This window comes from Globicephala melas, chromosome 1, assembly GCF_963455315.2.
Source record: "Globicephala melas chromosome 1, mGloMel1.2, whole genome shotgun sequence".
In the NCBI taxonomy this organism is placed as follows: Eukaryota; Metazoa; Chordata; class Mammalia; order Artiodactyla; family Delphinidae; genus Globicephala; species Globicephala melas.
Window position 1 is genome coordinate 169,829,562 of NC_083314.1, and position 12,986 is coordinate 169,842,547.

At 49.0% G+C, this 12,986-nt stretch overlaps 1 protein-coding gene across 1 annotated transcript in view; it reads left to right on the forward strand.

Annotated features, from left to right (window-relative positions):
- The first annotated feature begins 1,774 nt into the window (after positions 1 to 1,774).
- TCEA3 (transcription elongation factor A3) overlaps positions 1,775 to 12,986 on the forward strand; it is a 36,090-nt gene continuing 24,878 nt past the window's right edge. The window contains exons 1-4 of the mRNA XM_060309757.2: positions 1,775 to 2,200; positions 7,147 to 7,209; positions 7,968 to 8,073; positions 8,554 to 8,689. Coding sequence (XP_060165740.1) covers positions 1,937 to 2,200; positions 7,147 to 7,209; positions 7,968 to 8,073; positions 8,554 to 8,689 — 569 coding nt within the window. The 5' untranslated portion in view covers positions 1,775 to 1,936. The remainder of the gene's footprint in view (positions 2,201 to 7,146; positions 7,210 to 7,967; positions 8,074 to 8,553; positions 8,690 to 12,986) is intronic.

Sequence of the window (12,986 nt, forward strand, 5' to 3'; positions counted from 1 at the left end):
CAACTCCCACTGAGCACTTCCACCCAAAGTTTAAACTTCATTTCTTCAGAGAACATGACACCCCAAATGGTAGGAGTCCCCTCAGATGTCTGCAAGTTATCCTCTACTTCTTCCTGACCCTCACCCCAGTTGTGATAACACAGAATTGATGGTGTACGTATTTGTTTAAGGTTTTTCTTACCCATAGACTGGGTCTCAAGCTTGCTGGGGCTGGGGCTGTCTTATTCATTGCTTGGACATTCAATACGTATCTGCTGAATGAATAAGAAACCCACCCCTTCCTACCTTGGTCCCAGCACAGTTAGAAGATTTAACCAAAATTTTAGAAATGGAGACCTGATTGAAAAACAAGGTGCTTATTTGGGGTTTGCTAGCACTGCACTCCTGGAGACACAGATTCAAGAAGCGCTTCAGGGCTTCCCTGGTGGCACAGAGGTTAAGAATCTGCGCTCCGCAACAGGAGAAGCCACCGCAAGGAAGAGTAGCCTCCGCTCGCCGGGTCTAGAGAAAGCCCTCCCGCAGCAACAAAGATCCAAGGGGGCCAAAAATAAATAAATAAATAAAATAACGAAAAAAATATATATATATAGAAGCTCTTCAATTGTGTTCTGCAGGACTACAAAATGGGGAGGCTTATGAAGGCAGAAACCGCAAGGTTACAGTTAGTTACAGGAGTTGTTTGTCAAGAATTACAATTGGAGCTGGCCAGAAGTAAAGGTGCTTATTTAATAAGGATTGGTTGGGGTCCGAAATGGTTAAATAATTTCAAGGGGAGACCTTGAGACCATAAGGTTTGCAGCTGGCAAGTGTTGTTCTGAGTACTCTGGTGATGTCCATGGATCTGGTAGAGCTCAAAGAAAGTTCAGGTTTTCAGTGATGCAGAGATGTGTCTGAAACCAGATCCTCAACTGCTACCGGACTCCATTTTTTTTTTTTAATCGGACTCCATTTTTGTATGCCTGAATTGTGATCACTCTGTGTTAATTTCAATTTGTCATCAGAAGCCAGGTGAGTCCACCCTGTGATGGAGGATGAGGTTCTCTAAGTTTCTCTCAGGAAAGTGGAGATTTCACTGAACACTCCAAGCCACAACTTCCCATCCCCACACACAGCGGACCATTTTTCATGCCTCCCTTCCAGGCCCATAAGCACCCCCCCACACACTCCACACACACATAGGTCATTTTCTATCAAACTCACGTTCAGGAAGGGATCTGGGTCTGCTGGGGACACTTGGAAGGTCCTTCCACAGGAACACAGATGTGTGCACAGCTGTGGAGGCATGATTCTGTTTCCTCCCTTCCAGATCCAATCCCACTGGGGAGGCAGTGTCCTGACCCCGACTAAATAAGGGGCACATGCACCTGGACACGGATTTCTCAAAGTTTGGTGCGCTTAAGAATTTCCCAAGCCCTCACTACTCAAAGTGTAGTCCGTGGGACCAGCAGCACTCGGAGAGCTTGTTAGAAATGCAAAACCTCACTGTAACAAACAAAATTGAGGGCAACAGTGGGCCTGGATACACGCGTGTGCACGAATAGTGAGCACAGGGTAGGACAAAATTGGATTTAATGATCATGCAAAATAATGTGATTCAAGCATACCAAACTGCCTCCACTTGGGCATAGGCATGAACTAGGTCGGCTGGCTTTGAGCTGCAACGGTGCAGAGACACGGGAGCCCAGAACTCTTCTGGAAGCTCCCAGGGCACCCTCGGGTGCCCTCCTCGCCGCAACAGCCTCTTGTGGCCAGGGACGACGGCCTCCCCATTCGCCAGAGAGCCCTCCTTCCCAAATCTCCCTTCAGCTCCCGGCGCCCCAGGACCGGCCCGAGGTGGAGGGCCCGCTCTCGCAGCCTCGTCCCTCTCTCGGGTAGCCCGACTGGCGGGCGCGGGCAATCTTTGCCCCGGCGAGTCCTTGAAGTCTATATTTAGCGCATGCCACCCCTCCCCCACTGCCGGGAGGCAGGCGGCCGAGGGGGTGTGGGGGGAGAGCCCCGCCCCCGCCGGGCGTGTGTGTCGGGTGCGTCTGGGGCCCGCGCGGCTTGCGCGCCCTCAGCCTTTGCGCCTCCTGCACCCGAAATCCGGCTGCCGCCCCTGCGCCCCTCGTCCCGCCGGGCGTCGCGGGCCAACATGGGCCAGGAAGAGGAGCTGCTGAGGATCGCCAAGAAGCTGGAGAAGATGGTGGCCAGGAAGAACACGGTGAGGCTGCAGAGTTCGGGTCACAGCCCCAGCCCCCGGGAGGCGCGGCGCGTGCGAGCCCGGGAGTCCCGGGGGCCCGTGCTGGCTGGACGCCCGGGAGGCGCGTGCGGGACTCGGGGACCGGAGGGAGGCACGGCCGGGGCAGGGCTCAGCGCCCCTTGGGGACTGCTGGCACCTCGGGGTGGGCGTGTGCATGGCCCGGGGCTCCGGGGTGGACCGTGCCGGTCCCAAAGACTGGGCTTGAGCACGTACGCCTGGACCTGCAGGGTTGGGGCCCCTGGGTAGCTTGTGCAGGGCCCGGGAAAGAGAGTGAAGAGACCGGCAGCTGGAAAAGGACTTTCGAAGCCCCGGGACTCGGCGTGTGCAAAGCCCAGGGAGCGGCGGTGACTGCGGGACGGGGGAGCCGGAGACTGGGGAAAACAAAATCCTGGGTGACCCGAGAAGGGGCAAAGAAACTCGAACTGATGAGGGGTGTTGAGCCGCGTCTACGCCGCACCCCGGGAGTGGATCTGGCGGAGAAAAGCGAAGGGCCTCGGATCCCGCAACCCCACAGCTTGAGGCTCCAGGAGCTGCTCTGTTTGCAACTCTCCCTTTCCTTGGCCGAGGGTTGGGGCCCAGGCGGGCGGGGGCCGAACAGGTGTCGGGCAGCCGCTGCGCCCATGGGGCCCGCGGGGCGGGGGAAGGGGGACCGGCTGCAGGCCTGGGCTGCGGGGCGGAGGAGGCCGGGGTGGGGGGGAGAGAGGGGCCCGGAGGTTGCGGGGAATCAGAGATGGAGGCCTTACCTGCGGATCCCTGAGCGCTCAGTGCCAGGAGCCCTCAGCGCGGGCCGACTTGAAGTTAATATTTGATCCTCCCTGTGATCTTTGCCTCAAGTTGGCTGCCGCCCTGTTGCCTAGACAAACAAACTTGGCCTTGGGACGGAGAGGGCTGGAGCTCACCAGGAGAGGGAAGAGAGAGGAGGGTAGGCCAGCAGGCAAGTCCCTCACTTTGCCCTGTCCCAGAGCCCTCCTCCTCCCACCATCTGTAGGCATATGCTGGAGCAGGACCTGCGTTTCCAGCACATTCTGTAATCCTAGGAGCTTGAGAGAGGGAGGGACCCTAAGGGTGGTTTTAGAGCAGGGAAGAGGGAGAGGTCACTGGATCCATGGAGTGTCAGGGAGCTCTCCCGTAGACATGGGCAGTAATGAGTTGGTGTCCATATAAAGACCAGAGCCTCAGTTTCTTCATCTGTAAGAAGATGAGATTACCTACCTCCTGGGAAGGAATGTCACTGGATTTTTGTCTCTGCTGGTGGTGGTGAGGGTGGAAGAGATGTGAAACCCTTAGGAAGACCTGGACTGGTGCTTGGGAAGGCTTCGAGAATGACTCCTGCTTTTGCACAGCCAGAGGAAACACACAAGCCTGCAGAGTGTTGGGAGCCCCCATTCCAGGATGCTCCAAAGTCAGTGAAACTGAGCCTCAAGTCACCAGGCTTAACTGGGGGCGGCAGAGCCCAGCCCGGGGCTCCTGAACCACATTCAAACTCAAGTAGACGGGTTATCCCAGCCCTGCCCCTTGCTGACCCCAGGTTTGGGCCAGGAGATTCTGGACCTCTGCGTGAGGGGTGTGGGGGCCGCTTAGGAGACCTGAGAAAGGCAGCTTGGCTGAGGAGGAAGGGACCTGCCCCGGCCTCCCCTCACTCCTTTTATGGACCTAGACCCACCGCTCTATTTTCCCTCTCTGGCCTCGATTTCCTCTTCTGCGAAATGGGAAGAGGAAATGGTGTCCCTTGGTGAGGATTCCTGTGGAAGTACCCAGAGCTTTCTCCAGGAAAGATGCAAGTCTGGCCTCAGGGTCCCTGTAGCACAGAGCCAGTCTGCAGCCACGTCTGCGCCTGGGTTCTTGGCAGCATCTGGGTGGGCACAGAGCTCTGGGCATGTGACCTAGAAAGGTGGGGCCTGCTCTGGGAGCGAAAGTGGGCCCGCCCAGTGGTGGTTAGGGAGAGGAGGACACACTTCCTGTAATAAGACGGATCTTCCACGTTGCAGCTCAGGCCCGGGGTTTACTGCCAATTACTGAAGTCCCAGCAACTTAGAGCTTTTGTCAGATGCTGGGAGCGCACAGCAACTGTAACAGCTTCAGACTTACAGCCAAACATCCTCATGATCACACACAACAAACATAACTACGTACATGCAGCCACACACAATATATGAACATATATCACACACAACTATGAACATAACTACATAAAAGACGTGGTTACTGACCCTGGCATGACTGACACACTGACCATTATATTTGCAGAAGGATACACAAAAACAACTACACACATGCCTACACGTGTGCATACATACAATAAGCTACACCCCGACATGCAAATCTACAAACTTAGCAGACAGCCACACTTACATGTTCAGACATGTTATGACACGGCCATCATCCCTCAAAGACAAATAAACACATTATGCTTCGAGCAGCGTACACACAGCAGCTCCCCACCTGGACCAGAGATACTGCCGGCTGAACATCCCATTCGTGCATGCAGAGAGACACAGCTGGCAACATTTGCACAAGGCTTTGTGAATCCAGCTACAACCCAGGCTCACGGCTGTTCTCCAACATGACCCAGTTATACAGTGTGACATGCAGAGGCACACGCCCAGTGGTGAGCTGGAACTGGCTTAACACTGTTGAACTTTCAGGAATTTTGCAAGCCAGTTGTTAAATACAGCCATTATTTTTAACATTAAATTATACGTTTACAATTAAATAAATTATATTAAAAACAAAGGTCATAGGGCTTCCCTGGTGGCGCAGTGGTTGAGAGTCCGCCTGCCGATGCAGGGGACGCGGGTTTGTGCCCCGGTCCGGGAGGATCCCACATGCCGTGGAGCGGCTGGGCCCCGTGAGCCATGGACGCTGAGCCTGCGCGTCCGGAGCCTGTGCTCCACAACGGGAGAGGCCACAGCAGTGAGAGGTCCGCGTACCGCAAAAACAAAAAAACAAAAAACAAAGGTCATAAATACTCCAAAATCATCACTTCTTTATTATTTTATTGCATTTTACTGTCATCTATGGTCTGGAGGTTATTTGCTTCTGTTATATCAGTATGGTTTCACATCACACATCTCTTCCCAATACCTCCTTCAGGTCAGTCACAGCATATTGGTATCTTGACATTGGCCATGGGAGGAGTATTGACACCACAGAAATGGGCAAACACTACAAATCAATTTTTTTTTCTTTGAGAACTTGTTGTTAAACATTGACCAACATACCACTGCACTTACCCATGTTGATATTTCATGATTGCACACGTCTAGCCAGACCTACGTCCATACCTACCTACATGGTTGTATATTGGGTCGAACCCAAAGGGCCTAAGTTTGAATCCCAGCTCAGTTCCTATTTCTCTTCTCTGAAAATGGGATAATGATTCTGTAAAAATGGGAATAGTAATAGGACCTACCTCATGGGGTCATTGAGAGAGTTAGAAGAGATAATGCATGTAAAATACTTAGAACCGTGTCCAGCAGATAATAAGCCTTTAACTAGTGATACATGCAGGCTTATATGCCCACAAGTTCACGTGCACACACATCCGCAGGTCACACCTTGGAAAACAGACTATGAACCCAAGTTCTAAGGGAGGCTGAGGACTGACAGAGGGCAGCTCTTGGGATGTGGCCCAGGAAGACTAATAGGGAGGGGCTTGGTGGCTGGCAGTGCACAGTGGGACCAGGACTCGGGCATACAGAACACAGTCAGCTGCTGCTCCCCAGGGAACCCATCTCAGCACCGGAGACCGGGGCTGGCTTCTAGGAAGTGGGTGGAAAGAAAGAGAAGGCTGAAATGGATCAGGGGTTGTTCAGGGCCTGGCAGCCAACAGCTTTTCACATCCGAGTCTCCTTTCTTCCCCTCCCACTCTCCCCCCCTGCCTTCTGCTTTCTGCTTTATTCACTCACTCAGGGAGATGCTCCCTGAGTGATGAGTTCAGCATGCTGAACCCGGAGGTCTCAGAGATTAAACAGTCCTCTTCACCGGAGAGAAAAGAAAGTACATGTCCACACAAACACTTGTACATGAACGTTCCCAGCAGCTTTATTTGTAATTGCTGCAAACTGGAAACTACCTAACAGTGCTATTAACAGGTGAATGGATAAACAAATTGTGGTATATACAGGCCATGGCAAACAACTCAGAAAAAAAAGGAGCTGTGGATCTGTGCTACAATGTGCGTGAATCTCAAAATGATTACAGAGTGAAAGAAGCCAGATACGAAATTCCATTACAGTCACTTTCTATAAAATCCTTCAAAATGCAAGCTCATCTAGAGGGGTTGGGGGTGCAGCGAGGGATGTGTGACAAAGGGGCACAAGGGATATGTCGGGGATGCTGACTATGTCCTTATCTTGACTGTGGTGATGGTTTCAGGGGAGTATATGTATGTCAAAACTCATCACATTGTAGCCTACAACATGTGCGTTTTATTGTATGTCAGTTATACCTCTATAAAGCTGTTTAGAAAAAGCCACAGTCCTCAACCTACAGACGTTCCCAGTTGGGAAGTGAGGGGAGGCATATACAGACATAAAAGCAGAAGCAATAAGCCATGAAGCAATTAATTTTAGAGGAAGAGATGGGGAAGGGAAGAGAATGCCCAGTGGAAGGAACAGCAGAACCAATGGCTGGGGGTCAGGGTGAGTGGGTAGGGCTGGACCCTTGCTCAGAGGGGCTTGAACCCAGCTGGGTGGTGGGAGGTGAAGTTAGAGAGCTGGTTTGGGGCAGAAGATTTTCCTTCTCTCCTTCTGTTCTTCGACCACTTGGCTGCCTGTATCCTGTCACTGGAAGAGTCTCCTCCCTACCTCCTGCCACCCTCCTTCCCACTGAGACCACACAACGATCAGAGAGGGGCCTGGGGCAGACCCCACGGGCCTCAGCCCTCACCTTGTGGCCTCCCACAGGAAGGGGCCCTCGACCTTCTGAAGAAGCTGAACAGCTGGCAGATGTCCATCCAGCTACTCCAGGTGGGTGGGGATGGGCAGTGCCTGGAGTGGAGGGTGACTTTGTGGGGTAGGGAAAGACCCTTTAGGGGGAACCCTCCAAGGATGGGGTCTGGGAGGAATTTCTGAAGGGAAGGCGGCAGGATGGGATCTTGAGGTACTCTGGGGGTGGGAACCCAGGCCTTTAGATGATGGCAGGGTAGCTTCTAAGCCCTCGGGGCCCTCTGGGTCTGGGGGAAAGACTGACTTGCTTTCCTTGTGTACCCCAATTCCCAAGGCCCTGGGCCTGTGGGATCCAAGAGGCCAGTGACTCAGGGAGAGGGAAAAGCCCCCCATTTTTAGATCCTCCATGTGTTACCCATGTAGCCCCCAAACTTTACCAGAAGCTCTTAGCCCTGAAAAATCAGCAATACCCAAGCTGTAGTAGCCAGAGCTGTGTCTTAAGCTGAAATTTGAACTCAAAGACACCAGGGGACAGAGAATAGGGAGGAGTCCTGGTCATCAACCAGACCCACCACCACTGCTCCAGCTTTTCACCAGAGCCGCAGTTACCCATCCCTGCAGGGCGCTGGGCCTTGGGCACTGACCTCACTCAGGACAGCAGGTCAGGGCCTCAGTTATAAGGTCAGGGTTATTACCTCAGCCACAGGTCCAGGCTGGAACTCGGGAGAGGCTGCGCCAGGGGAAGGGGGTGATTGAGCTGGGGCAGGTCTTGCCAGTTAGGGCAGCCAGTCCAGTGGGTCCTAATTCCCAGGCCAGCCACTAACCCTCTCGCTTTGCAGACCACCAGGATTGGAGTTGCCGTGAATGGGGTCCGCAAGCACTGCTCTGACAAGGAGGTGGTGTCCTTGGCCAAAGTCCTCATCAGAAACTGGAAGCAGCTGCTGGGTGAGAGGGGCAGGGTCGCTTGGGCCAAGTTTTCCTCCCAGCACCTGGATGGACGGTGCCCAGCTTATAACAGGCACTCAGCGTATGGTTGTTGAATGACTTAATAAGTGACAGACGGCCTCTAGTGGGACTGCCAGTGCTTGTCTAAACAAGTGGGAGATTTGTAGATGGGTGGGTTTTCCTGTACATGTTCCTGTGTATATATATCTGTGTTCTTGTGTGTTTGTACATATCTGTATATACACATTGATATGAATATGTGCATAGGTGTGTGCAAAGGTCTTTCTGTCCCCATGTGTGAGCTTCGGTTTGCACACACATGTGCATATTGGATATGCGCTTGTTTCTAAACAGGTATTTGTTGGGGGAGGTGGAGGCTATCTCAGTCCCTGACCTTTGCCCCTTCTTCCCCAGGTCCTGGGTTGGGCTGAGACAGAGAGTTAAGGAACAATGTTACCATTTTGTTTTTACACTCCCCAGCACCCCCTAAAGGAGAAAAAGGAGAGGAAAGAGTAAAAGCAAAGAAGAAGGAAAAAGGGCTTGACTGTTCAGATTGGAAGCCAGAGACAAGCCTTTCTCCACCAAGGAAAAAACGAGTGGAAGAGCCCAAAGACAGGTATTTTTTCTGGGATGGAGAGAAGGGAGCTGACACTTGTCACATCCTATAGCAACACCTCTGTTTATATAACTTCATTGAATCCTCACACACCAGGAGGTGGTTATTGTTATTATCTCCTACAGTGGCCCCTCTGGGGGTCTTCTTGGCTCAACCAGACAGACTCACAAGACCCAAACAGGCCATCCCTGACATAGGCTTTGCCTAGAAGGATTCAGGGACAGGAGATGCACTGTGCCAGCAGGGTAGCCTCAGGTGTTTCTCATCACCAAGAGTTCTCACAGGGGACCACGCAGCGTCCAGAGCTGTTCTCTGGCCCACCCAGGTGACATTCTCAGGTGCAGAGAATGAGACCACAATGGGTAGGAACCCCCTGACTTAGAAGCCCCACGTCCTAAATCTTATAACAGTCCCATAGACAAAGTTTCCAGGATCCCAGCAAGGGCAATGACCAGTTACAAGAGCAATGACCACTGCACTCAGGGTAGCCCAAAGGCCGTGGTTTTCCACTAATCATTTATAGTTCTTTCATAGCCCTTCCTGTCTAGACACAGTTTACCAATCAGTACTCATTTGCACTAGAAGCAACGCTGCCTAGTAGTACAGCTGACGTTCCACCTTTGGCAGGGTTCCAGGTAAATGGGGCTAGGAACTTGTCCACAGAGAAGGAAAAGTGTTTTGTTGGCTCTTTATTCAAATTGCCAATTTGCGACGCAGAAGCTGAAGGTTGGGGAGCAGGGCCTTTCTCAATATCACTCAGCCATTATGTGACAGAGTGGGATTCCCATCTTTGTCTGTCAGGCCCCCAGACCTCTGCTGAGGTCTCAACACCGTGCCCATTCCCCTTTGCCCACCCCAGCCAGGGTCCCCCAAAATGCGTGACTTTCTGTTAGACCCAAATGCCTTATCCATGACAGTAGATAAAAGCCTTCATGGATGGATTAGTAAGTCCTACCTATTCCCTGTGTGACTAGAAAGATCACTTAATTCCTTAGGGAGGGGGTCATCTGATAGATAAGGGGGTGAGACTAGATAACACTGAATGGTACCTGATGGTACTAGATAATACAGATAGTATCGTGATATACCAACATTTTTAATGTACATACATTTTTTGCCAAGTATATCCACTACAAGGTATTCATTTTAAGGAATTAATCAGATTAAACATACAGATGTTATGTTCTGTGTGTAACATTTTTCAGCTGACATTTCTGAAACATGTTTTCCTCTGAACGCTTTTTAAATGAATGTTTATTATAATTCTATGAAATAAGTGTTTTTAGGAAATGATGCTATAGGAGGAGTGTTTCTTGACCAGGAGGAAGATATACCTCCACCACACTACTCCTATTTTTAGTTGTAAAAATAACTGTGGGGCAGAGGAGATGCTCCGTGCTACTCTTCCCACAATGCACAGAATAGTCCTACACACCAAAGAACCATTTATTATGCTCAAAATGCCAATAGGGCCCCCATGGAGAGAATGGAAGAATATTTAATGACGTGGAAAAATATTCACTAAGTATTAAGTGAAACTGTGTACTATATAGTGTACTATATAGTTTGATTCCATTTTTATAAAAATTAATTAAGTGAATTTTATGTACATGCATAGGAAAAAAGACATGAAGGATATACACCAGGATGGTAATAGTGATTATTTCTGGGTGGTAAGATTGAGAGGTTTTTTTTCTTCATCTTTTTTTTTTTTTTAAGATGTAATTTTTTTAAGATTTATTTTTATTTATTTATTATTTATTTTTGGCTGCATCGGGTCTTAGCTGCGGTATGCGGGATTTTCGTTGAGGCATGCACGATCTTGCGTTGCGGTGCGCGGGCTTCTCTCTAGTTATGACGTGCGGGTTTTCTCTCTCTAGTTGTGGAGCTCAGGCTCCAGGGTGTGTGGGCTCTGTAGTTTGCGGCACGCGGGCTCTAGTTGAGGTGCGCGAGCTCAGTAGTTGTGGCACGCGGGTATAGTTGCCCCGCGGCATGTGGGATCTTAGTTCCCTGACCAGGGATTGAACCCGTGCCCCCTGCATTGTAAGGCAGATTCTTTACCACTGGACCACCAGGGAAGTCCCTCTTCTTCTTTTTGCAAATTTCTGTATTCCTAATGTTTTCCCAATAAATATGTACCAATTTTGAAATGAGAAAAAATAATGAAACCATCTTTAAAAAAACAAAATTGTATCTGTGTGATTGTAATTAAGAAGAGCTTCATATTCTATGTTTTACAATAAAATTTTTTCATCTGTTTTTACAATAAAATTTTTTCATCTGTATTGTTTTTTTCACAATGATTCTGTATTGCTTTTGAAATCAGAACAACAGTACTTTTAGGGCCTTCCTGGTGGCGCAGTGGTTAAGAATCCACCTGCCAATGCAGGGGACACAGGTTTGAGCCCTGGTCCGGGAAGATCCCACATGCTGCGGAGCAACTAAGCCCGTGCACCACAACTACTGAGCCTGCGAGCCACAACTACTGAGCCCGCGCACCACAACTACTGAAGCCCCTGTGCCTAGACCCCATGCTCTGCAACAAGAGAAGCCACCGCAATGAGAAGCCCACGCACCACAACAAAGAATAACCCCTGCTCGCAGCAACTAGAGAAAGACCACATGCAGCAGTGAAGACCCAATGCAGCCAAAAATAAATAAATAAAATAAATTTTAATAAATAAATAATAAAAAGTAGGAAAAAAAATCACTCACATCCCCACCACCCCAAAACAATCACTATTAATATTTTGGTATATGTTTTTTCTTTCTATTTTCTCTTTGTTTTCTATAGTCATCATCAATTTTATAGTCTGCTTTTTAAAATGCAGTACTTGTCAAATGATTGTGTAATCTTTTGTATGTTCTATTCCTTTCATTTTGCTAATTTTGCAATTATATCCCACTTGGAGAAATCCTGATTGGCATTTAACTTTTCACATGGTGTGTTTGGTTTTCCCAAACGAGTTAGAAGGTTGGCTGCCAGGGATCCTGTGAGCCACCGTGCCCAGCATGGAGTGAGCATTTATTGAATACTTCTAGGCCCGGCTGTACCATTGCAGTCCCCTGTGGAAAATTCATGCTCTGGCTGGTCTGGCCATGTCTGGAGCCACTGTTTGGTTCTGAGCACCTTAGCAAATGAAGCCTCAGGATCTTGTGAGATGTAGTTGAAAGACAGAGGCTGAGGAGACCAAATGGGCTACGGGACTAGCCTGTGGAATAGCAAGTGCAGACATCTGGGAACAGATGGCAGCCTGAACACAGGTGTTTCCTTTTGCTCTGTCCCCAAATCCCACTGAATGATCAGCAAAGGGATTTCTTTTAAAGGCCTACAAGGACAATAGGTAATGGCAAGGAGACGGTTGGAAAGCAGAAAGCCAAATTCTGGGCTGAACTTAATCACTTACACACACCCTTAGACTCTGAGACTCAGTATTATGGCCTAAGCGTCATTATCTCACTATATATAAAATGTATGTGTGTGTGTGTGTGTGTGTGTGTGTGTGTGTATACATACACATATATATATCCTTCTAGAATTTTTCCTATGCATTTACCCATGAAATACTTATTGTATTCATAAAATGGAATTAAACTCTGTGTTCTATTTTGTAGCATTTTCACATAATATATTTATTTATTTCAACGGTGAGTCACATTTTTATAAAAAGTTTAGAAAGTCAAACACAAGAAGAAAATAACACTGTTAACATTTTGATGTATATCTTTCTCATCTTTTTTAAGAACATAGAGAGAGTTGTATTTTCTTAATAAAATTGGGACCTCACTGTATGTACTGTGTTGTAACCAGCATTTTACAGATAACATCCTGGGGCATTGAATTGTTAATGCCAGCTCACTTTTCACAGCTGGAGCTATGAGATGAAGCTGTCACCATGGCTGAGCAGACAGTGGTCCCCCCACCTTGCTGGGAGAATCTAGTGGGCAGGGGTCCTATTTCAGCTCAGTTGATGAACTTCCTTTCTTTTTAGTTTTCTTAATGACAATTCATTATCATTATTTATTATATAAACAGTATAACCACATTAGTACAATGTAAAGTAAGAACTTAAAATATTTCTTCACAGTTTGCCACTTCTGACAAATGAAACAGCTTTCATTTTCTTCTCTTCCCTCCCTGTCCTGATCTACTTACATACATAATTTCCCAATTCCTGTAGGCAGAGTCTACAAACTATTACATCCCTGTTCAGTTATCTTCCTAGTGTATTCTAGGCATTTTCTCATGTTCCTGAATAGTTTTCATAATCATTTGCAAAAACTGCGGAATATTTCT